The following is a 26,500-nucleotide window of genomic DNA, read 5'->3' as shown; positions in this document are numbered from 1 at the left end:
TTTATGGTGATTGCTTCTTTTATTTAAACATATGCAAATATTACTACATTACAGAAGAATTACATTGCTGTACTCTGGAGTAACTAATTAAAGAAATTCATAAGATGCTGGCAAAATTAGCCAAAAACATGAAAAAGGGAAATAATATTTATCCACATTAACTTCTACGTATAAAATATTTCATTTACCATGAACTGATTTGAGAAGTCACCATTGAATATGTTAATTCACTTCACTGAATGTGAGGCAATATGAGAAATTTATATTTGCTGTTTGATGTATATTAGTCACAGATGTAAAAATTTCCAGCAACACGTTTTCATAGTACAGTCATCCAATGATGAAGTACATTTATGAATGAGGCTTTCAGTCATCCTGATTTTTCAGGATAAAAACATAGCTAAAATATTCTGCAGTATTACTACGTACTTTATACTATGGACTCCATAATAATATCCATTATATCGCTAATCTTTCCATATCACAATGTACCCTATAGAATTCAGTCTGTATATTTAGGCCTGTAGGTTGCTCTTACTGGAAGAAAGTGCCAATAATGTCCGTTTTTTGGAAAATTTTTAGGAAAAAAAAAAAAGAAATATTGGGAAGGTAAGAATTCTGGATTAGACAGGACTAATCCAGTCTTAGAGATGCAATTTTTTCAGGAGGCAACTGGATTTTCTTGTTTTTTCTTTAGTAAATCTCTACAGACTTTTGGAGATGCAACACAACTTTCTATGTAGAACACACATTTTTAGAAGAATGTAAACAGCTACCAGACAAAATTGCCATCAATTCAGTAATGATTTCTAGTGACTGTTTACCTATAATCTCAGAGTTTCCTTCATACTGTACAAAATCCGTTTTCCAATACTGATCAAATCCTCTTCATATTTTCTGAATGCTTTCTTGCCTTTGGGAAGCCCTTTCTGTTTTTCTACCTCATTCTCATTCTCCCTCATTGGGTGGGTGGGTGGGCATTTCAGAGCTTTATATTATGGTTATGTGGAGAAAAAGGATGTTATTGACCTTATTCATCCATCAGTTATGCAGCTTCCCAGAAAATTCACATTTCCTGCTTTTTCTGCTTTGAAAATGCCCCATGACCAGGGTTGCTTCACGTTGTCCTCTCTTTGTTTAAATCTAGTTCTCACACTAGTGAAAAAACATGGGACCAAATCTGACTATTGCAAAAACAAGGAACAGAAACAGATCTTCTCATCAAAAGTAGGGGGATAAGCCATCTGTCACACAGAACAGGAAGACAAGGAAATGCAAGAAGTTTGGAGTGAAAAACAAACAAACTGAGGGCAGTACTTGAGTTGCAACAGGGGCTGAAATTCTTTTGGTCATGGTTTCCTAACTTGCTGCAATAATTATTATTGGTTACTTACTTCTGGATGCCTGGGCTCATATTAACAATTTACAAATGAAGGATTCCATCAGCTTGAATATTCATTAGATCAAACTCTAACCCTATTTCTTGGAGGGAGGATTAGTGAGCCTTGAAGAGTGAGTAAGTGCATTAAAATTAGAAAATTGCCAGCTATGATAGAAGGAGAAGCCAAATGAGAGCCTAGCTTGGAGTCATTGCATAGTGGAAAGTGGAAAGCTTTATCTTCCTCAGGAGCCAGGAAGCCTTATCCGGTCATTCCCAGGAGAAGGTAAGTAGTCTGGTGAAATTTTTATAGCAAAAGTGATAGACATAAAGTTACTGACTTCAGCTATTCATGTGTGGCACTGACTGCTTGCATCTGGCAATTAATAGCTATAAGGCTAAAGTCAGGGATGGTATTCTACCGGTTCGGCCTGGTTCAGCCAAACTGGTAGCTTTGAGGATCTTCTTTGAGTGAACTGGTTCCCTCCGACTATCAGCTGCTGAGCCCACCCTCCTGCCCTCCCCGGCTCTCTACTGACCTTTATTTCCTGGTTTTGAAGTTGCGTTGTGTGACACAGTTGATTGCCGTGCACCAGCTGTTGAACACACAAGGAAAGTGCAGGATTTCAGGAGGTTAGTATCAACCCCCCTGCATGCGTGCAAAGCGTGTCCACCAAGTCTGTCCACCACAGACCGGTGGTAAAAAAAGTTGACTCCCACCACTGGCTAAAGTATCTTTTTGCTTCTGCATACCCTCACCACATTTCCAGAAATGGTAGAACATAACTAAAATTTTTAGACTTATCTTTTTGAGGAAGGTCTGCAGAATGAAAACTGTACGTTGGCTACAGCTTCCAAGACATTTTTGCATTCTTACTGTACAGTAGATTGTGCTTTAAAACCAAAATGGCTGTTTTTATGTCATATTCTTGGCAATAGTGTGGCACCATGCTTTCAATTATTTTGTCCTCAAAAGCTTTATGTATAAGCACTGGAAAACAAAAACTGGAAAGAAGACTTTCTTATTAGTCAGGCACACTTCTGCAAAAAAAAAAAAACTACCAACAAAAACCTTTTGCTTACTTTCATCTCCAGATATGTTTTCACAAGCAAGGAAATACAATTTTATTTAAATAGGGCTTGGCCCTAAACTAATTTTAAATATGTTATACTTGTATAGAAATTATTGTTTTATTGATTGACATTTTTCTCTTCTGGGTTTTTTTTTCACTCATCTAACTACTTTTTTGTTGTTCACACAACATGCTTTAACCACGACAGGTAAAGACTGAGCAGCTGCAATCATACAACACAATACATTTTGCTAATGATTATCTTGCTTCAGCTTTTTTAAGTCTTGGTATATGCCTGTGTTGGTGAATCTTTTTGGCACCAAAGCAGGAGTGCACATGCACGGGGAAGCTCTGAAAAATGGAAGAGCAGCCCCCTGGCGCATGCGTAGGAGTACCAGAAACCAGAAGAGCAACTCCCAGGAGTGCATGTGTGTGCCGGAACCCAGAAGAGAAACAGGTGACAGCTGGTATGCCCAGAGAGATGGCTCTGCATGCCACTTCCAGCACGCATACCAAAAGTTCACCATCATGGGTGTATGCTGTATAAATAAAAATGTTCTGTTAGTTATAATCCTGCAAGATGATAATCAACAGATATGGCAAGACATCCATGAGGGAGAGTCAAAAAATGGTCAAGAGGGTAGCTATGGAAATACACAGGAAGTTTTGCCCTTTTTTATATGTGTTGTTGTGTGCTTCTTCAAATGGGCCGAATACTCATTGCTCACTCCAGGAGTTCAATTTTGAACGGCTCAAGGTTGACTCAACCTTCCATCATTCTGAGGTCGGTAAAATAAGGTCCCAGGTTGTTGAGGGCAATATGCTGACTCTGCTTAGAGAGGGCTGCAAAACAGGGGTTAAATTCAACCACCTCACACCACCTTGGGAGAGGTGGTAGGGACGATTTGAATCGCTTGTCCCCGCACACGCCCGCCCATTTGGTTGTTTAGGAAGGGTCTACTTTGTTTTGCAGCAAATGCTATTTCCGCCCTCTGACATCTGTGCTCCTTGGTTTCTATGTTAAAAGAACTCTTCACAATGTTTCACTACCCTCAAAGTATCAAGATGTCCTTGGTTTGTCTCAGGATTTCTTGGAGCAAGCATCTTATGACTGACTTGCCACTCCTATTTCCAAAAAGAAAGGATACAGAACACAATTTAATTTCTTTTTTTTAATTTAAGTTTTTATTGGTTTTTAAAAACAAACATAAACAAACAAAACATAAAAACATCAAGCCATCTTCCATATGTATACATAAAGTGTGCCGGCTGGATTACAAATTGTTTTGTGCTTCCATTTTGTAGTCTTCAATTACAATTACATTGCATATAATCTCGTATTTTCAATCAAAAATTAAATACCTTAGTATCATTATTAATCAATCATTTGACTATACTTTTATTCATTCATGTTTTACAAGATAATCATAATTTACTTAGCTTGTTTTATAACAGTTCATATTATCATCCCAAATCTATCCTAAAATCATTTTGTAGATATAATAAGAAAGAAGTACATCTTTATATATTTATTATTTTCTAAAAGTCTACATATTTCATTGTTGTATTTTATTGTCTAACCATTGATAGAATAGATCCCAAATTTTATAAAATTGTTTATCCTCTTGTTCTCTAATTTCAAATGTCAATCTACTCATTTCAGCACATTCCAATATTTTCTTAATGATGTCCTCCTGTGATGGTGTTTTCTCATTTTTCCAGTTTTTGGCAAATACAATCCTAGCCGCTGTTAATACATTTACAATCAGATATTTCAAGTCTTTACTATATATTTCAGGTAAAATTCCCAATAAAAATATATCTGGTTTCAAGTCTATATGGTTTTTTTGACATTTTTTCCAACCATATGTGGATTTTAGTCCAGTATTTTTTAGCATCTGCACAAGTCCACCACATATGGTAATATGAGCCAGGTGTCTGATGACATTTCCAACATTTTTCGGATTTATTCTTGAACATTCTTGCTATTCTTGTCGGGGGAAAATGCCACCCATAAAACATCTTATACAAATGACAAACAAGAAGAATTCTACAAAAAATTACATATGAAAATAATTGAACTGGACCATGCTAATATAGTTATGATGGGAGATTTTAATGGAATTGTAGACAATAAATTGGACTCTACAGCACAGAAAACAATAAAGCAAAACAGACTCTCCCTAAATCTTTTTTTAAAATGGTAGATGAAATAAACTTAAAAGATACATGGAGAGAAAGAAATGCTAAAACTAAACAATACACCTTCTATTCAAATAGACACTCAACATGGTCCAGAATAGATATGATATGGATTTCAACAGAATTAATAACTAATATTCAAGAAATAAATATTGAAACAAGTACTTGGGCAGATCACTATCCAATGACAATTAAATGGAAAGGACAAAGAAGAAGATCTAGATGGACGTTAAATAATACTATTTTAAAGGAAAAAGACTTCACACAGTGGATGGAGAAAGAAATGCCTTTTTTCTTTAGAGAAAACAAAAAAGAAGATACACCAATCCAGAATGCATGGGGTACAATGAAGGCATATGTTAGAGGCTTGATAATAGACTATACAAGGAAAAGAAATACTATGAAAACAACACAATTTAATTTCTTATCCATCAATGCTTAAATGTTTTATTCATCCTAACACTCCTCAAGGAGTTTGGTTCTTCTGTGAACATTTAAAAATATATAACTTATACCTAATCAGGAAATGGCAAACTAATTTGGGAGTGCATTTAAGGTAAGAACAAAGAATGGTGTCTGTTTTGGCTCTTTGGGGGTCTAATATGTTTACTTCCAGTAATCCACAAGGCACATTATACCATTAACCAGATGCTATGCTGCAGGGGGTATAAGCTGTTGGTTAGGCAAGAACTATAAATGAATCAAAACAAACAGAAGTATTGCCTCAGTGTGATGAAACACAGGGAGACAGGAAAATTAGTAAACAGTGTAGCCTTCTACATTTACAAAGAAAAAAATCCCATGTGGTTTTGCTTTAGTTAAGCCATTAGGCTTAAAGCATTTTCCATACACATTTTGAATTTTTGAAGAGTGTTGTCTTTTTGAAGCCTTTCCTGGGACATGTGTCTTATTTGACCTTAGATACACAATATTTTTCTTTAAATCATTCTCTGTTTTGAGTTTACTACAGCTTAAAGGAGGCCAAAATACTATAAAAGGATATCATGGTAACATTTCATTTAGGTAAAAAAACCATCATGGCTTGCTGTCAGACTGCTCAGCCAATGGGAATAGACTTCAATTCCTGCTCAGCTCAGCCGAACGTAACACAAACTTCTCCTCATCTCACTCCCTTAGCCAAGGTCAGCTCCTTTGGGAGTTTTTTATTCCATTATGGAAGTAGTGCTTCCCAGCTTCTCCCAACACAAAGCTTGTCAGGCTGAAGGCCTGTATGGCTTCAGTGACAACTGCCACAGAGATTAGAATCTTTCTAATAGCCACTGACCAAGATTGGTTGCTGTGGAATTGTGTGCTTCTCTTCAGTTTCTGCCCTCTTCCCTCCATGACCATTTTGCTCCTGAACTGGCATGAAGCCAGGAGAGAAGAAGTCCTTACATTTCTAGAGAAACCTTTCAAAATTCTTTCTCTAGTAATCTTGACATTGCTATTGCTAAACCAGGTAGAACATTGTGAGAGAAAGAGAAGGATCTCTGTAAAGTGAAATCTAAAGATTGCTCCTGCCAGTGGTGGGATTCAAATCTTTTTACCACCGGTTCGGTGGGTGTGGCTTGGTGGGCGCACTTTGCACACATGCACACACTTTGTGTGCATGCACACACTTTGCATGTGTGCGTGCACCAAACGAGCACTTTGCACAGGCGCAGAGGCGTTCTAACTCACCTCCTGCAAGCCTGCACGATCCCAATTGCTTCAGCAGCTGCTGTGCAGAACTCTTCTGTGTCGTGCAAAGTAGCTGCACTTTAAATTCAGAGGATAAAGGTGAGTATGGGAGCCCAGGTGGGCAGGTGGGCCCAACAGCAGAGTGGCGGAGAAAACCAGCTCAGTCTCCGCTGCTCATCGCTGTTACCGGCTCGGCCAAAGCGGGCCGAACCGGTAGAATACCACCACTGGCTCCTGCCCATCTAGCCATCTGCCTAAACCAAATTCTCCCCAGCACCAGGCCATAGTAAGGGAGTGATCGTTGGATTAGGATCTGAGTGGCATGGTGAGAAGCTTGCCTCCCATTCAGAAGGCTGATAGTTAGTTCAATCCTAGGTAGCGGCAGATGTTTCTCTCTCCTTGGGCGCAAAGAAAAAATATCAGCTGTGAACTCCACATGGCATCAGGAAGGGCATCCGGCCAGTTAATGCTCAGCTCCACCCACATGCTCCAGCTCTATCCTGAATTAAGGAATTACAGGGTCATAAAAGGGAGTTTTTATTATTGGATTAGGATCATCTTGGAAATGCACCAATTGCTATACTTTAACTTGACTCCATCAACTTTCATGTTAGTACCAATCACCAGTCTCATTACTAAGGCAGAGTTATAAGGTCAGAACATATTATGCTGGCATAATTTCTACCACTGTGTGGGAAAACCATGTTAAACCAGCTATCTGGATGTGCCCTTTGATCATTTGAAGTTTCTCTTCCTACTGACCTCTGGGTTTACTAATGTGACAATTTTAGCAATAGTGCTTACACTTATATACTACTTCACCGTGCTTTACAGCCCTCTCTAATCAGTTTACAGAGTCAGCCTATTGCCCCCAACAATCTGGCTCCTCATTTTATCAACCTCGGAAGGATGGAAGGCTAAGCCAACCTTGGGCTGCTCAGAACTGAACTCCTAGAGTGAGCAGTGAGTTAGACCTGCAATGCTGCCTTCTAACCTTTGCGCCAGCACAGCTCCAATACTTTAAGTGGTTTCTGTCAAGTTTAGTGTTACGAAATTGTCCAAAGCTGTTTCTATGAACATATGCCATTGGAAATTACATATGTTTGATTCACTATTATACTAAATCGGTTAATAATTATTCTGTTACTACATGGGGAACTCTGTCCTCCCTCACATTTAAAAAAAAAAAAAATCCCATTCAGGAGTTTCTTTCATTAGCATCTTGGTACCTTTCAGAATGCTGAATCATCAGCACCTCCCAATTAGAAATAAATTGTCATCCATTGTGTGATTTTTGAGACACATTATGTTAAATTACTCAATGGAGGAAACACTATACTCTTGTGGTTCATGATGAATTCAAGATGAGTAACAGCTGATGGTGAGAAAAATTAAAAGTGTGATTTCCCCATCGTGTACCCAAGGATGCATCTGAATAGTGGAAGTTTATAGTATCAAAATATACGTAACACATTTCACTGCCTCTGTCTCATTCACTCTTTCCTTCCCTTGCTCGTTGGCTGGATAGTGAAAGTTACCCGGTTTCCCTCACGTAAATATAAAATAGGAATTTATCCATGAATAAGTTAGCAATAATCACACAAAAAAGATGTTGAAACTTTGGAAAAAGTGCAAAGAAGAGCAAACATATGAAGAACAGTTGCAGGAACTTGATATGCTAGTCTAGAGAAAAGAAGGACTAGGGGTGACATGATAGCAGTATTCCAGTATTTGAGGGGCTGCCACAAAGAAGCAACTTATTTTCCAAAGCACCTGAGGGCAGGACAAGAAACAATGGATGGAAACTAATCAAGAAGAGAAGGAATTAAGGAAAAACTTCCTAACAGTGAAGACAATTAACCAGGGGAAAAGCTTGCCTTCAGAAGTGGTAGGTCTTAAACACTGAACATTTTGAAGAAGATACTGGACAGCCACTTGTCTGAAATGGTATAGGCTCTCCTGCTTGAGCAGGGGTTGGACTAGAAGACCTCCCAAGGTCCCTTCCAGCTCTATTCTGATTGAAGGGTTAAAGGTGTTTTAAATATCTGTATGGTTACACTTCACATGCTGTATGTCGTGACTTTTTAAAATCAATCTGCAGAAAGAGACATAATTGGTAAGATCACACTACACACAGTAGTATAACCCACAATGCCTAACCTCGTGTAACAATGAAAAGAATTGCATTAAGATATCTTAAATTAATACCTTAAATTAGTCACAGTTTGGGTAGGGGTTGCAATACTGTATAGGTAAAAGGCACTGTTTTAGAAACTGAAAGATGTTTAAAGGTAGTCAGGGAGATTTAGAAAGTGTTTTTGCTAGTTCCGTGCTATAAAGTTTTATATAATCAAGATTTTAAGTCTACTTGCACTGTGACACATTCTCCTGGTTTGTGTGCTTGTTGTTGCTAATCAGAACATGACGAAATGTTGAGTCAGTCCACAGCTGGCTTTATGAAACATAAAGCACAAAAATCTGAAAGCCAGATGAACTGCGATAGCAGAAACAGAAACTTTGCAACTGTTTAAACAAGGAAACCCAATTTTAAGATGAAACCTATTTTACTTTTATTTGGGTGCATTGCACTTTCTTATGGACTCCCCATCCTTTCCGAGAAGAGAAGTGAAGAACAAAATGAACAGCTTGCACAGGTAACAATGCCACGGGGCTCTGAGAAACTTGGAATCAGTGGTACCTGAGGTTGAAAGGTGGGGTTCTTAATATTTTTTGAGGTTGCTCTTTTCCTGCAGATGTTTAGTTACCAGTCTATGTAACAACCTCAGGGCATAGGAGAGGGAAGTTTGCTGGTTGTTTATATATAGGAGCTTGTCTTGCCAGTCTTGTTTGGGGTATGTTTTTTCTCCTTGATTGTTCCTTGATTAAGATATTGTGTTGTTTTTTTTCTCTAATTGTTTATCTGGTGCCGTGTCTTACTTCTCTGAGTGCTTTGTGTTCCATACTAGCAGGCTTGTAGGCCTGCATTCCTATTGGTCCGGAAAAGCCGGGCCATGATTGGACAGAACTAAGCATTCTGATTGGTTCTTATTCGGCTGCCGCGATTGGGTAAAACCAAGCACGGCAAGCTCAAATGCATGTCATAGGCTGCCTAGCCGCAGGCAGCTCTATAAAAGGAGCTGCCTCGGCTGGGAGTCTTGTCTCAGTATCTGGTTTCCTAATAAAGAGCTGTTGTCACTATTTCGAGTCTCGTCTCTCCTTGGGACCCACCGCCCAGACATAACACTCTGGCTTTGCTTAAGACACTTTAGAGCAGGAGTGTCAAATTCACGTCATCATGTGACGTATCTGGCCCTCGGGCTGGGAGTTCGACAACCCTGTTTTAGAGTGATTTGTGTGCTACAGAAATTGCAGTGAGAAATTTGTGGTGTATGGGGGAGTTGTCCTTTTTTATAGATTGTAACGGTTATGTTATGTAACTCCAAAGATCCAGTAATCTTACCCCCGCCCTCCAAAAAACATAGATCATCTAACACAGTGGTGGCTAACCTATGGCATGCACGCCAGAGGTGTCACACAGAGCCCTCTCTGTGGACACGCGCAACGTCACCCCAGCTCAGCTCCACCGTGTTTCACCGTGGCGTTTCTCTCCATCATTTGCAGGAAAATTTCTGCAAACGATGAAACAGAAGCTCACGAAAGAAAAAGATCTCACCTCTTGAAGGTGTTGCTGGGGTTAGGATGCCCCGTCTCCCACCAGCCAGCTGGTCTTCGAGGTTCTGCCATGCATGCACAGGTGCCAGAGGTGGTATTCAGCAGGTTCTGACCAGTTCTGGAGAACCGGTAGTGGAAATTTTGAGTAGTTCACAGAACCAGCAAATGCCACCTCTGACTGGCCCCGCCAACCCCATCTATTCTCTGCCTCCCACGTCCCAGCTGATCAGCTGGGTCTTCTTTTGTTTTGCCCTGCACAGGAGAACGGAGCTGGAAAGCAGGTTAGTGGGATGGGGAGGGAATGGGATTTTGCAGTATCCTTCCTCTGTCACGACCACCAAGCCACACCACATCCACCAAGCCACATCCACAGAACCGGTAGTAAAAAATTTTTAATCCCACTACTAATGGGTGCACGCATGTGCATGCACGCCCATGCCCCTTGCAGTTTGGGCATGCATGTGCACACTTTGGACACTCAGTAACTAAAAGGTTCGCCATCAGTGACCTATCACATATATTGCAAAGACATTAAAAACTACTGTATAGGATAGAGAAACAGAAAATTGACGTATATAATATAAACATATAGGCAGTCCTTGCTTACAGTTCATTTAGTGATGTTTGAGGTTACAATGGCACTGGAAAAAAAATGACATGACCATCTTTCACACTTATGACCATTGCAGCATCCCCATGGTCATGTGATCAAAAATTGGACTCTTGGCAACTGATTCATATTTATGACAGTTGCAGTGTCCCAGTGGTCATGTGATCACCTTTTGCAGCCTTCTGACAATCCAAGTCATTGGGGAAGGTATATTCACTTAACAACTGTGTTACTAGTTTAACAACTGCAGTGATTTCACTTAACAACCATGGCAAGAAAGGTTATCAAATGAGGCAAAGTTCACTTAACAACTGTCTCAACTTAGCATCAGAAATTTTGGGCCGAAATGTCATCGTAAGTCGAGGACTGCCTATATGACTGTCGATAGATAGTCGCAAGACGTGATGAACATTCCTTAAATCTCAACTCATGAAGGATCCCAACTAAATCTCTGCAAATATAGCCACAATTAAACCACTGACATTTTAGGTCAAGCCAATTCCAATACTCATGGCAGCGCAGCATTCTGACAATACACTTCAACAGACAGATAGACATAAATATTGTATTTAGGGCGGGGGACACCTTTACTCAGGTACCTTCACTCAGTATTAACTCCTGGCCTGGACAGGATCATTTGTTTAACAAATGTTCGAAGTTGCGATGCTGCTGAATAAAGTGACTTATGGCTGGTGCTCAGATATATGATTCTTGCAAATAACATGATCAAAATGTTAGTGTTGACAACATACATGTATTGACAACGGTTGCAGCATTCCAGGTGGCCATTTGTGCTTTTTCCAGAGAGTTTCTAACAAGCAAAGTCATTGAGGGATGCTGGGTTCACTTCATGGCCATGTGATTTGCTTAAGGACCATGGCAAAAATGTCATAAAATCAAGTGCAACTCACCTAATGATGAAATCACTTAGTAATGGAAGTTCTGTTCCCATTTGTGGCCATAAGTGGAGGACAACTTATAACAATGAATGCAAAAATGAATATATGCCATTGCTATTCTACCAAGCAAACATTTAAATAGATTACAATGTATAAAAAAAATTAATGTGAAAATTATGTATTCATTTTTAGACTCAAATGCTTTTCTCTTTTTGTCAGGCATATATCAATCAGTTTTATGAGCAGAAAGCTGATTCAAGGCAGCGAGGATGGAAGATAAATAATTTATCCTTTGTGGATAAAATCAAACAAATGCAAGACTTTTTTAGATTGAATGTAACAGGAAAGGTTGATGCTGAGACCCTAGAAGTCATGCAGCAGCCAAGATGTGGTATCCCTGATATTGGACAGTATGTCCTGGCTCTTCCTGGATGGAGAAAAAGGAAGCTTACATACAGGTAAAATATAATCTGATGATAGATCAAATGTATGAGATGACACCTAGAACAGGGGTCTCCAACTTTGACCACTTTAAGCCTGGAGGACTTCAACTGTGCTGGCTGGGGAATTCTGGGAGTTGATTCTGGGAGTTGAAATCCTCCAGGCTTAAAGTAGCCAAGGTTGGAGACCCCTGATCTAGAAGGTCTAAAACAAGACACCATTTAAGGCATGAACAAATTCCTGTAATTGCAGAAATACCAGGTGGGAAAATAGCATACCTACTGTGCTGTAACTGTTTAACTAACATCTTTTCTCAGTTTGTTTCAGGGAATGATTTAGTCTTTCCTTTTTTGCTACAAAGCTGTGAATTAGATAAGATAACCAGCAAAAAGAAAACAAAATAAATTTACTTTATCCCAAGAAAAAAGAAAAGAAATTCTTTGCGATATCCCCTGAATCTAAGTCAACATGCCTCAGATAAGAATAATATAGTACCTCCTTAGTTATACACAGAATAGATCTTAAATAATAGCAATTTTGTCATAAGCTCAGCACTTACAAGTTGAAAAATACTGAAAATTAGTTGTCACTCTTAGAACTTCATTTTAAACTGGAAAAACTAAACTTGAATACTTACAGTATCGATGTACAATTTAGGACTTTTGATTGCATTTCTTCTCATGAAATTTTGGGAGAACTCTAAAGTTCCCTATAAATAGTATTTTAAATATGAGAGAAAAGAGAAATTATTAATTATATTAATTCATGTAATTTGATTTGATTTAATAATTTAATTGAAATGAAATGAAATATAAGGGAAGTCCCAAAGGTGCTTTTTCAAAAAAGGTGCAAAAAGGTGCTTTTTCTTCCTTGAAGAGGTTTCACTTCCCATCCGAAAAGCTTCTTCAGTTCTGACTGAATGGTGGAGGATGAAAGGGTTTATATTCCTTGCAGTCATCTGGTTGTTAGTACGCTTTCTGAGAGTCGTTGAGGCCACTTCAGAGGTGGTATTTAGCCGATTCGGACCGGTTCTGGCTTACCGGTAGTGAAAATTTTGAGTAGTTAGGAGAACTGGCAAATACCACCTTTGGCTGGCCCCACCCACCCTCCCCCGCCCTTTCCTATCCTATATTCCCTTGTTTTTTAGCTCAGCTGATTCATGTGGCAGAGTGGGTTGCCGTGCCTCAGCTGAGCTAAAAAACAGTTCACCCCACCAGGACTGACACAGAGGGCGATTTTTTAGTGTTGCACATGCACAAGCAAAGTGCTTTCTCATAGAACTGGTAAGAAAAATATTGGAATCGCACACTGGACCACTTGGTGGGTTATCTGTGACCTCAGGGTCACCTGAATAGTGCAAATCGGTGTGGAATCTTCTTCGAACTGCTGAAAGGACTGTATTGTCGCCTGCAGACGTTGGACACTGCTATTTTGCAAAAACCATTCAGTGGAAGAAAATGCCTTCGGTAGGGGGAAGGAGGAAGGAGGAAGGGGAAATTGTTTTGCTCACACCTCAATAAAAAATAAAGTAATATGAATAACTCTATCCAGGAACTGGTCAACATGAACTGGAAAGATTTTAATCATTTGTCTCAATCTACTTGGATCTGGTTTGTTTTTTTTTATTTGTACGTTCATTTTTCAGCCCAAATTGTTAATTGCCATAATAGTGCAAGTGATTTTTTTAATTTGTTTTTAATCTCACTTTTATTATTGTTATGAATAACTTAAGGCAGCAACCATACCTAATGCTTGTTTCGCCTCCTATTTTCACCCCCTGAGGTGAATTAGGCTGAGAGAGAATGCCTTAGAGAGTGCTTTAACCATTAGACCAAACTGTTTTAGTGAAAAAATGCTCTGCATTTTAATTTTCTTAGAATTGCGAATTACACTCCTGACATGAGGAGAGCTGATGTGGATGCCTCCATCAAGAAGGCTTTTGAAGTTTGGAGTAAAGTGACTCCTTTGGCTTTTGTCAGGATTCACAGAGGGAGAGCAGACATCGTGATTGAGTTTGCAACAAGAGGTAGAACATTAAATCCTACAGCAGCTTTAAGTTTCTTTAAGCTCTTTTTTATGAAGTGAGAGTACAACAATCTCATATCATGTTGTCTTTCAGTGCATGGCCGCTGTCCACGGCAATTTGATGGACCGCTAGGGGTCCTCGGGCACGCTTTCCCTCCTGGTCATTACTTCCGTGGAAATGTCCATTTTGATGAGGATGAAACTTGGATAGCCAATTTGTATGGTAAGTGGTAATAAACCTTTCAGTTTTGAAGTGCAAGAGCTATTTTCACGGTAGCTGTAAATCCTCCAAAGAGGACAATCCAGAATAATAGTAAAGACATTGAAATGAGTGTCATTGCATTGTTGTGCATGATTATCAGAGGTGGTATTCAGCAGGTTCTGACCAGTTCTGGAGAACCAGTATCAGAAATTTTGAGTAGTCTGGAGAACCGGCAAATACTACCTGCGTCTGGGTCTTCTTTGGTTGCCCTGCACAGGAGAATGGAGCAGGAAAGCAGGTTAGTGTGGTGGGGAGGGAATGGGGATTTTGCAGTATCCTTCCCCTGCCACACCCACCAAGCCACACCCACCAAGCTACATCATGCCCACCAAGCCATGCCCACAGAACTGTTAATAAAAAAATGTTGAATCCCACCACTGATGATTATCTGAGTGGAATTCCACTGAACCAAGCATGGAACTTTCAATTAGAGGCAGTTCTTGTGTTATGACCATGCTTGAACTCACAATTATTGTTGTAAGACATGATGGTCATAAAATGAGTTACCATGTGACTGGACTCAATTTTATCATCCTTTTTCAGGTGGCTGTTAAGAGAATGTGGTGAGAAAAATGTGGTAGTCATTAAACAAGCACCATGCTCCTTACATATCTTTAGCCAACCTATTGTTCACTATGAAAAGTAAACACTAGTTGTTGTAATGTTGTAAATTGTAATGTTGTGAATTGTGATCACAGGGCACTCCAAACAGCTTTGTGTAATTGTGGGCTGGTTGCTGAACATCCAAAATGCAGTCACAGGATTGCAGGAGGGGGTGGAAGTCAGAACTCTGAAACCAGGTCATAACTCCCATTTTTGGGGTCCATCATAACTCGAATGCTCAGCAACTGGCCATAAATTGAAGGCTACCTGTATGGAAACTCAGTTGTTGTGCATGATTATCTGAGTTGAGTTCCACTGAACCAAGCACGGAACTTTCAATTAGAGGCAGTTCTTCTGTTATGACTGTAATTGGGCTCACAATTATTGTTGTAAGTTCCATTTTGGGGGTCCATTATAACTCGAACGGCTGCTAAGCAACTGTTCATAAGTTGAAGACTACCTATATGTAAACTCACCTATTATGGGATGATAAACTTGAAGCAAACGTTTTCATCCAGGAGATTTCTGAGACAAGGGCAGGTTTTACAGCTAACCAAGATAAATAAGTGTGAATTCCATCAAAAGAAAACAGGAAAGGGGAATCTTACCTCTAATTATTCAGATTACTTTATGGCTTGCTCCTATCGCTCACTTGGAACAAGAATTACCTGAAAGTGCCATTATTTCTTCATTTATTTACAGAGCAAAGATCTAATTACCCTGTTGTTCCAGCAGAAGATGTCAGGACTCCTGTTTTGAAAAAAGTCCCAAAGCTGAAAACTTCTGCTGTTCCTCTCCCTTACTCTGCCATTAGTAAGTTTAGAGATTCACCCTTTTAGCGGTGGGAATTCTTCCTTGTAGAAATGGGGGGGATATAATGACATTTTATCAGTAGTTATGGCAGTGGGAACAGTCTAGATTAATGTCACTTATTTTTATATATAATTATACATCATTTATGGGAGAGAGGTTCTTCTTGCTTTTATATAAATAGATAGTAGATGTTTGGATAGAGCATTAGTCTCTGTTGGCCACCAATATAGTTCTCAGCTTCAGCTGGAGCTCCCATTAAACTGGATGGAGCCAGGAAACTGCTGATGGAGCTTCATCAGCCAGAAGTAACATATGGAAAAATGGATGTTCTGTGGGCAAAGAAGGAGTAAGGTGTGGACAGATTTGAAAAGACTAGATTCTGCCCTCCCCATGCCTCTGCGCACACCCTGCACTTACCTGCATCCAAAACAGGCTATGTGGGGACTCCTGAGAGGGGTGGGGTGGGCGTGGCCAACCAGGAGTGGGATTTGGGGTTCTCTGAACTGTACCGAATCTTAGCTAAAGGTTCTCCCAAACCCCCTGTGAACCCCCAGCAGCCCACCCTTGTGTCAAACTCCCGGCCCATGGGCCAGAGGCGTCACGTGCTGGTCACGCCCATGCCTGGTTTAGTGAAGAGGGAAAAAGTCCCAATCTGTTGTGGTTAGCCGGCAGCAGGTGCGGACAGCTGAGGAGAGCGAGGACTCAGATGAGGAGCCAGGGCCATTAGGGTCCTGCCAAACTGCTGCTTTCAGAGATTGTGGGGGCTGGCAGCAGTGATGAGGAGCTTCCCGAGGAGCCTGTGCCAAGTGTGCATGCGCACAAGATTGCTCATAGGAAAGAGCAATTACAACAGCACAGGCGATTTGGGAGTAAGGCTGCAAGGTAATGGCCCCTCCTTCAAGAAGATAAAAGCCAGCTGTGAAATGAATGTACTTTGCAGAAGGCAAAGACGTTTTGAAACTCCAGCCTCGTGGACATGTCAGCATCGCGAGTTTGTATTTAAAAATTCTTGTTTTGCAAATTATTTCTTGTCTGTTATCTCTTGACTGTCTCACACAGTTTGGCAAGGCTTGTGCTTATCACAGCTAATTATTTTGCAGAAGCATTAAAAGGTTTCTGTTCCTTTTGGATTGTGTTTGATTTGTTGGAAAAGGGCGTGGGTCAGAACACAATATGTCATGTGACACCGCCGTGATGATGTGAGTTTGATACACCCGTACTAGACCAAATTGGTTCTCTTTAAAATAGGGAAATGTTCCTTATACAAATAAAACATTGTTCTGGTATGTAATTCCTTGTGACGTTCTACTGTATATTATACGCATTTGTTACAAATGTCTCATTTTCTCCATGTAAGCCTCAAATTGAACAATCATATGTACATTTCCTTGAGACTGAATCCCAGTGAACTGAGTAGAACTTCATGTATGCATCTACAGTCCATGTATAACCGTGTTTTATTGACTTATTTATTACTATTTATTTATTTAGAATTCAGCTTATTCCTTGTTGCTGCACATGAGATTGGGCATGTACTTGGCCTCGCACATTCTAATGATCCAAGAGCACTGATGTTCCCCAATTATAAACCCATTGACCCAGATGATTCTCCACTTTCTGAAGATGATATTAATGCCATTCAGGCCATCTATGGTAAGAAAGCATGTCTTCAGAGTTCATTCAAAAAATATGATTCAGTTTTTAACCTAACTTCCTTTAATCTGTTTAAAAATATGCCCAAGATTTTTCCGGGACCTTTAGTAGGAATAATAGAGTAACAGAGTTGTAAGGGATCTTGGAAGTCTTCTAGTTCAGTTCAGAGGCAAACTTACCGCACTGCGCATGCGCGCGCCTCACAACTTTTTGTCTTTGAGGCTGGTTGATTGTTTCCTTTATTGGTTCATCATGGTTTAGTTCAATATGAGAACATACCTAGTATGTCAGCAAGATCTACCTGGTAGGTTTCGAGCCCGAAATTGACATATATGTAGCAGTGGTGGGATTCATTTTTTTTTACTATTGGTTCTGTGGGCGTGGCTTGGTGGGCGTGGCAGGGGAAAGGATACTGTAAGATCTCCAGTCAGAGGTGGTATTTGCTGGTTCTCTGAACTGCTCAAAATTTCCGCTACCGGTTCTCCAGAACTGATCAGAACCTGCTGAATACCATCTCTGATATGCAGCCATTTTATTTAGCTCTATATTCTCACCTTATGTTCCTTTTCTTTCTTTCTCTTTGCTGGTATAAGGTGGGAAGGTTTCAGGCTCACCACATTCTTATGGTGGGAGGAGTGGTTAGATAGTGAGAATTGTTTTGGCTAGGTGACTTTCCTTCCCGTGGGAACAGAAGCTGACCCTGCCAAGACCTGGAGGTGGAGATTGAAGACATTAGGCAACATTGATTTAATTCTATTGGGGAATGTTACTTTTCTGGGTTGCTTCTAACTTACAATATTATGTGGTGTAATTCCGGTTTGTGTCAGATCCTGAATTACAACAGACTTTGCCAAGTCTTTGCCAGGTGATGCTTACCTAAATAAAAGAAATTTGTTTTGGAAGGTGGATTTTGCTCATTTCTTTATTTGAATGAGTTTCATCACTTGGAAACCTGACAGTAGGATTATTGGGATAATACAGAAGAATTGCAAGCAATAATTCAGTTTTAAAGTAGCCATACAAAGCAAGCCCATAATGATGTTATGTGCATTATGAAAGCAATCTGTAAATGATACAATTATTTAATTAAATAAAACTTACACATACTGCATAGCTCACTTCATTTGTCCACAATAGACACATTTTCCACTCTGAAAACAAGTGTTCCGATTAATCATATTCCATCTGATTATTTTAGGACCATCACAAAATCCTTCAAATGAACCAGTGAAGCCAACGTTACCAAAAGCTTGTGATCCTAAGCTAAATTTTGATGCCATCACTACCTTCCGAAGAGAAGTGATATTTTTTAAGGGAAGGTAAACAGGTTTTGCTTACTATAAAAGGAGAAAGGCAGAACAGCTGCATAGTACATATATGGCATGTTGAGTAGCTTGACATTGAAAATAAAATATTTTCGACTCTCTACCCCCACCTTGTGTTCATTGTTGTCCAAAAATTGCTTTTTCTTTTTGGTTTTTCCATTTAGCTTCTCATCTAAGAAGTTTCTTCAGTTTTGAAATGAAGAAGCTTGGGGTGAGAAGTGAAATGTCTTTAAGGAAAAAATTTAAAAGTCCAGTTACCTCTGGGAAAAGCACCTCTGGGAAAATCATGACCTGGATCTCCATAGACATTTTGCCTCGTCATACTTTTCTGACTCCATTGCAGAAAGTTGGCAATTTTGATCCATTAAAAATTAACTGTAAATATACATACTTCGTGATTCATTTACTCACGATAAACCTTAGAATAGCACCAGGATTATTTTCCTTCAATTTTGGGGGGATTAGAATTTAGAGGAAGCCAATCAAGATAGGACTTGTGTCAAATAATACATGGCCGAACCATTAGATTGCCAAACTACAGGGTTAGTAGGCTTAGAACTTGGAGCCTGAAATCTTATTAGGATGAATCTCAGGAAAGTATAGTGGACCTCTGAGTAAATATAGAAGCCATTGTCCCAAAGATGCTTTTTCAAGAGGCAACTGGACTTTCTGTTTTTTCTTTGAAGATGTTTCACTTCTCGTCCAAGAAGGTTCCCAGTTCTGACAGGATGGTATGGAATGGAAGGGTTTATATTCTTTGTATGGGAGCACAATGCTCAGCAGTTAAAGACATCGAGCTTATTGACTGGAGAGCTGACAGTCTGGGTTTGAGACCTGAGTATTGCTCTGAATGGATGCTGGAGAATGGAAGGATCCACCATCCAGTCAGAGCTGAAGAAGCTTCTTGGACGAGAAGTGAAACTTCTTCAAAGACCCAAAAGTCCAGTTGCCTCTTGAAAAAGCACTTTTGGGACAGCAATGAAGCTGGATGACCGAGAAGCTCCATAGACATTGCACCAAAAATGTTCTTATGTTCAGCTTTTGCCCCTAACTGTATCTTTATGACTATGTTAGACAGATTTCTATGTTTTTCTAGTAAATTGATTTGCAATAGAACCAGTTGTCTGTTAAATTCACAAAATAATTATTTTTAGTAATAGGAAATGCACCATCCCATTCATTGCAGGCACATCTGGAGAGTGTATCCGACTAGGTCCGAAGTGGACATGGAACCAATTTCTACTTTGTCACCTCTCCTGCCATCTGGAATCCAGGCAGCTTATGAAAATATGAACGATCAGGTTTTTTTCTTTAAAGGTAAGACATTAAGGCAAGGGTTTTCAAATTTGGCAAGTTTAAAACTTGTGGAGAGGGGTGGGTGCTAACTTCTACACATACATACATACATACATACATACATACATACATACATACTTACATACATACAATGGGGATTATTTAATGAAATTTGAAAACGTTTGGCTTTCTTTCCTCCTATGTCTTTCCACAGGTAATAAATTTTGGATGATTAGTAGGCTTCAAATGCAGCCTGGCTATCCCCAACCCATTGACAAGTTGGGATTCCCAACAAACATTGAGAAAATCGATGCTGCTCTTTTTGATAAAGATACTAGAAAAACCTATTTCTTTGTTGGTAACCAATACTGGAGGTAAGGTTTCTCAAACCCCTTTTAAAAATAATAAGGATCATATTGAGCATTAGTAAGAAAAGATAGAAGGGGAATATTAAAGTGATCTTCAAATAGTTTTTTTAAAAACATTTTTTATTGAAAGTTTTAATAACAATAATAAAAGAAAATGCGGAGTAAGCTCAAAAAGAAGGGAAAGTAAAGCAAAGATTTTTAAAGGACATTAACTTTTTAAAAAACGCCTTGATCAAACAAAACAACTTTATACTTCTTTCTTTTGTTTCTAACAATCTTAATTTTGGATCCATGAACTTTAGATACCCAGCGGACATCATAAGATTTACGGACATTCGAACGGAACACTAGAAAAACCTTCCTAGCAGCAGGTTTTGCAAGAAACACACACACACACACACGCACGCAAACACACACACACACACATATATATATACAGAGGTAGACCCCAACTTGACCACAATTGATCACAAATTTCCATTGCTAAGGGGAACAGTTGTTAAGTGAATTTTGCCTCCTTTTATGACTTTTCTTGCCACAGTTGTTAAGTGAATCTGGCTTCCCCATTGACTTTGCTTATCAGAAAGTCACAAAAAAGGATCATATGACCCTGGAATAGCACAATTGTCATAAATATGAGTCAGTTCAGAAGTGTCTGAATGTTCATCATGTGACCATGGGGAATGCTGCAATGGTTGTAAGTGTGAAAAATGGTCATAAGTCACTTTTTTCAGTGCCCTGTTGTAACTTTGAATGGTCACTTAATGAACTGTTGTAAGTTGAGGACTAGCTATATATATATATATATAGAACCTCAGAAAACAAACATATATATATATATATATATATATATATATATATATATATATATATATATATATATATATATATATATGGATCTTTGGTTGTTCGGGTTTTCTCCCGCGTAAGATTCGAAGTATCTAGGCAACGTTTCGATGAAGTCTCATTCATCATCTTCAGGCTTCTGTCTCCGGCTCTGTGCTTCTCAGAGTAATGGAGATTGCAGCTGCTTCCTCCTTTTAACTGCCAGTGGGGGTGGGACTTGATTGGGTGGGGGCTTGGCTGTGTTCTGATTGGGTGGGGGGTGTTCTCATTGGTAGGGGTTTGGCTGTGTTCTGATTGGTTGGGGGTTAGCCGTGTTCTGATTGGTTGGAGGCGTGTTCTGTTCAGGTGGGGGCTTGGTTGTGCTCAGGTTAGTCTTAGTTGCTGGGGATTTGAGCTGGAGAGTTGTGATCTTGCTGTTTGGCTTCTAGTTCGTGGTCCTGTTGCATCTTCATAGTGGGTGTCGGTTTGCTTCATGTATGGCTCAGAGGGGTTTGAAGTGGGTAATGATGCAGCTGCAGTGCAGCTTCTGGTCCATGGTCGTTTCTCATTTTCTGAATGGGTGGGAGTCTGTTTTCTACATGGAAGTGTGGTGGTGGCATCTTGTGTGGCTCTCATGGGTGTGGGTCCGGTGTCCTTCTTCATGTTAGGTACTCGTCTGTTCATGAGGGCGGGTTTCCAAATGGCTGGAAGGCGGGAGGTGTCATCTCGTTTGTTCATGCTGTGTGGGCGTTTTTCTATCTCTATGGCTTCTCTGATTATTCTGCTGTTGAAGTGTTCGGTTTTGGCGATAGTTCTGGTATTTTAAAATCAATTTCATGTCCTGTGGCTTTGAGGTGTTGGACCAGGGAAGAGGTCGTTTCTTCTTTTTTGATTGAATTCTTATGTTCTTCAATGCGTGCACTTATTCTTCTGTTAGTTTGTCCAATGTATGTGGTAGGGCAGGCAGTGCAGGGGATTTCGTATACTCCTTGGTTTTCTAATTCGATTTTGTCTTTGGGGTTTCTTAGGATGGTGGATATTTTTCTGTTTGTGCAGAATGCTGTTTTGATGTTGTGTTTTTGGAGGATCTTGCTAATTTTGTCTGTAGTGCCTTTTATATATGGGAGGAGGGCTTTGCCGTTTTCTTGTTCTCTGTCTTGTATTTTGGTTGGGGTTTCTTTTTGGATTAGGTGGGTAATCTTCTTTCTTTGGAATCCATTGGCTGTAAGTACGTTGGTGAGAGTGTGTAGTTCGGTTTTTTGGTGTTGTTCATCGGCTAAGCATTTTGTTCTGAAGATGAGTGTCTTGGCTACGGAATTGATCTGTGCTGGGTGGTGGTGTGAGAGTGCATGTAGATAGCGGTTAGTATGTGTTTTCTTCTGGTAGATGGTGTGTCCTAGGGAGCCATTGGATCTTTTGTATACCAAGACATCTAGGAAGGGGAGTTGATTGTCCAACACCTCAAAGCCACAGGACATGAAATTGATTTTAAAAATACCAGAACTATCGCCAAAACCGAACACTTCAACAGCAGAATAATCAGAGAAGCCATAGAGATAGAAAAACGCCCACACAGCATGAACAAACGAGATGACACCTCCCGCCTTCCAGCCATTTGGAAACCTGCCCTCATGAACAGACGAGTACCTAACATGAAGAAGGACACCGGACCCACACCCATGAGAGCCACACAAGATGCCACCACCACACTTCCATGTAGAAAACAGACTCCCACCCATTCAGAAAATGAGAAACGACCATGGACCAGAAGCTGCACTGCAGCTGCATCACTACCCACTTCAAACCCCTCTGAGCCATACATGAAGCAAACCGACACCCACTATGAAGATGCAACAGGACCACGAACTAGAAGCCAAACAGCAAGATCACAACTCTCCAGCTCAAATCCCCCAGCAACTAAGACTAACCTGAGCACAACCAAGCCCCCACCTGAACAGAACACGCCTCCAACCAATCAGAACACGGCTAACCCCCAACCAATCAGAACACAGCCAAACCCCTACCAATGAGAACACCCCCACCCAATCAGAACACAGCCAAGCCCCCACCCAATCAAGTCCCACCCCACTGGCAGTTAAAAGGAGGAAGCAGCTGCAATCTCCATTACTCTGAGAAGCACAGAGCCGGAGACAGAAGCCTGAAGATGATGAATGAGACTTCATCGAAACGTTGCCTAGATACTTCGAATCTTACGCGGGAGAAAACCCGAACAACCAAAGATCCACATATAAATACCCCGAGAACCTCAGAAAATATATATATATATATATATATATATATATATATATATATATATTCCTTAAGTTTTCGCGGGTATCTATGATGAATCAGACTTCATTGAAACATCACCTAGATACTTCCAATTTTATGCAGGAGGAAATCTGAATAACCAAAGATCCACATACAAATACCCGCGAGAACCTCAGAAATAAATAAACACACACACACACACACACATATATATATAAAGAGAAAAGCACAACCTACAGCCTTCTGCGGGTTGGTACAACCATGGGATGTCTTCCAAAAGCTGGCCCTTTATTCAGACAAAAGGAAAAAAATATTAACATTATATAAATTGGAAGCAATTATTTTAATTGTTCATATTTAAACCAAATCAAATGTAGCTTTATCTTACAGCAAACCTAACTCAGATTTTATCTTCAGGCCCATTTTTTTTTCCAAATGAGGCTAGCATGCCCTTAGCATAACCTTAGCCTTCAACCACACTGTGCAGCCTTGTTTTAGGACTCGTGTGATAACGCATTTCATCTTTTAAAGCAAATGTTGACAATCTCTAAATCAAGGGTCTTCAATCTTGGGAAGTTTAAGAACTTGTGGGCTTCAACTCCCAGATTTCCTGAGCTAACATGACTAGAGGAAGAATTCTGGGAGTTGAAGTCCACAAGTCTTAAAGCTGTTAAGTTTGAAGACCCCTGGTCTAAATAATAATACAAGCACCAACAAACACTGCATCCAAATGGAATGATGTGGAAAGTGGAAAACAGAATAGAATAAAATAGAGTAGAATTATTCATTGGCCAAATGTGATTGGACACACCAGGAATTTGTTTTGGTACAAATGCTCTCAGTACACATAAAAGAAAAAAAATACATTTGTCAAGAATCACAGGTATAACACTTAATCGTAGTTAAAAGGTATGAAATGTATTTCCTATATTTACTAATATTTACATAATATTTACTAATATTTATATATTACTTTCCAAACAAATCAGCAAATAGAATGGGAAGTTGTTGGTGATGCACAGCGTGTCATCAACACATGATCACAATGGAGCCCAAAATTTATGTTGTTAAGGGAGAAATTTGTTAAGTGAGTTTTGTCCCACTTTATGACTTTTCTCATCACATTTGTTAAGTGAATCACAGCAGTTGTTAAATTAGTACAACGGTTATTGAATGAATCTGGTTTCCATGTTGACTTCGTTTGCAAGAAGATCGCAAACGGGAATCACGTGACTCTGAGACACTGCAACCGTCATAAATACGAACCGGTTGTCAAGCATCTGAATGTAAACCATGAGACCATGGGATACTACAACAGTCATAAGTGTGAAAAATGGTCATAAGTCACTTTTTCCAGTGCCATTGTAACTTCAAATGGTCACTAAACAAACTGTTGTAAGTTGAGGACTATCTGTATTATATAGTTCTCCATCTGATTCTGTTTGCTTGCATCTATTTCATCTTTCCGCACATCACATATTACACCAACAGCTATTTTTCATTAGGACCATGGGCTGAATTCATACCAGGCAAATCTTGCACCTAATACGTTCCTTAAATTGATATTTTTCAGATATGATGAAAATACTCAGTCCATGGATGAGGATTATCCAAGGAATATAAGCGATGATTTTCCTGAAATTGACGAGAAAATTGATGCTGCCTTCCAGCTCAACGGTAAGGAAAATAAAAGGCATTTTCGAATGTGGATCTAAAATATGAATCATGAACCTGCTCATAGACATAGGAATTTGTTTACTGTCATTATTTATTTGTATGTCACTTTCCCATGGCGGTGATATTTAAAAGCATTAGAAAAACTATAGTGTATCACAAGACAATTCACTTATAATTATCTTTATAAAGAAAAATTGGTTAACAAAGAACCTTAAACAGTTTCACTAATCTGCATAATAATATGCATTATGTAGTGGTTTTCTGCAGTCAATATTAAGGACTAAAAACTGAAATGCAGAAATAATTAAAATAATAAAAAATCAGTTAAAAAGGAAACACAAACAAGAAAAAAAACCATCAAGGGGCAGACTCGAAAGATGTTTTTCTGCCGTAAATTTTCTATGTTTCTATCATTTTTCTATATAACAGTGTTTTTCCTTTTAGGTTTCTTCTATTTTTTCCATGGGTCCAAGCAATGGGAGTTTGATCCAAAGACTAAAAGGGTGATTCGTGTAATGAAGAGCAACAGCTGGCTTAATTGCTAGAAATTGTCTTAAAACACAACTCCTGTAAGAGGAAAATAATATACCGATGATTCTCTTAAAGCACTAAAACTATGAACAGTTATATATCCCAAAATTCATTTGGGAAGCTAAGATCCAGAGGACCACTAGATGGCAGTAAAGAAATATTGAAAATTAGCTTTTTGCTATCTGCAAAACTGTTATGTGCTTCTATTTTAGTTATAAAATGTTATCTCCTTACTCAGAGCGTATTTACTCAATGCATATAAAACTTTAACAAGAACTTTAGCTTCTTGTAAACAGTGACTGCATTTTCTTCTGTGACATGGGCACTAATAGTCTGCATGTTTGCTCCCAAATAAAATTCACTAAATTCAGAGAACTGCATTGCCTAGGGAATATGTACAAAATTGCCAATGTAATGCTATGCATTCTGAAACGGTTTTGCAATTTTTGAAAATCTGTTTGCTTTTCAAATGTATTTATAGTTGATATGCAGTAAGACAAGAAAATGATTTTAATAAAAACAAAGTATTATATTGGAAAATGTTTTTCATATTAAATATGTGATACAGAAGTTACACTTAGAAAATCATTACAGAACAAAAGTAAAGTTGGGTTGAAGATTATGAATACCAGATAAACAGACACGTCCACAAGTTTCAATCAGGAACGTCTATTTTCAATTCTTGTTGTTTGTGAACTAGTTAAACAAATGGCATGATTTGCAAATCCAGTCAGCATAAAATCATTGTCTCTATTTGTAAAAAGTTTCAAACTGTGCTTGCACATTGTTTTACACCATAGTTTACTTTCGCTAAGTACATAAGATATTCTCCCTCTCCTCCATCATCACCACCGTCATTGTGAGCTGTGGGTTTGTATGTATTCATCTGGAAAAAT

The 26,500-nt window shown here is 39.2% G+C and overlaps 1 protein-coding gene across 2 annotated transcripts; it reads left to right on the top strand.

Moving 5' to 3' along the window:
- Positions 1-1,251: 1,251 nt before the first annotated feature.
- On the top strand, positions 1,252-26,170 carry LOC113440474 (matrix metalloproteinase-27-like). 2 transcript variants are annotated; one of them, XM_087937088.1, is made up of 11 exons: positions 1,252-1,664; positions 11,734-11,972; positions 13,833-13,981; positions 14,075-14,203; positions 15,548-15,658; positions 17,150-17,311; positions 18,510-18,630; positions 19,823-19,953; positions 20,147-20,306; positions 24,970-25,073; positions 25,518-26,170. In XM_087937088.1, exons 2-11 carry the CDS (start codon positions 11,827-11,829, stop codon positions 25,616-25,618), a joined length of 1,314 nt encoding a protein of 437 aa, XP_087793214.1. In that variant the 5' UTR covers positions 1,252-1,664; positions 11,734-11,826; the 3' UTR covers positions 25,619-26,170. The 2 variants fall into 2 exon arrangements, with proteins under 2 accessions (XP_087793214.1, XP_026562679.1); XM_026706894.2 differs by lacking the exon at positions 1,252-1,664 and adding an exon at positions 8,560-8,987 and having other exon boundaries at positions 25,518-26,140.
- The last annotated feature ends 330 nt before the right edge of the window (positions 26,171-26,500 follow it).

The sequence above is a fragment of the Pseudonaja textilis genome, chromosome 7, assembly GCF_049901715.1.
Source record: "Pseudonaja textilis isolate UNSWEBS1 chromosome 7, rPseTex1.2, whole genome shotgun sequence".
NCBI lineage: Eukaryota > Metazoa > Chordata > Lepidosauria > Squamata > Elapidae > Pseudonaja > Pseudonaja textilis.
Note: the sequence above shows the minus strand (reverse complement) of the source record. Positions and strands in the feature narration are given on the sequence as shown.

Coding starts and splice junctions, on each gene's coding strand:
- LOC113440474 (XM_026706894.2), top strand. CDS start 8,886: ATGAAACCTATTTTACTTTTATTTGGGTGCATTGCACTTTCTTATGGA. Junction 11,973..13,832: donor AAAAGGAAGCTTACATACAG/GTAAAATATAAT, acceptor TAATTTTCTTAG/AATTGCGAATTACACTCCTG. Junction 15,659..17,149: donor TCTCCCTTACTCTGCCATTA/GTAAGTTTAGAG, acceptor TTATTTATTTAG/AATTCAGCTTATTCCTTGTT.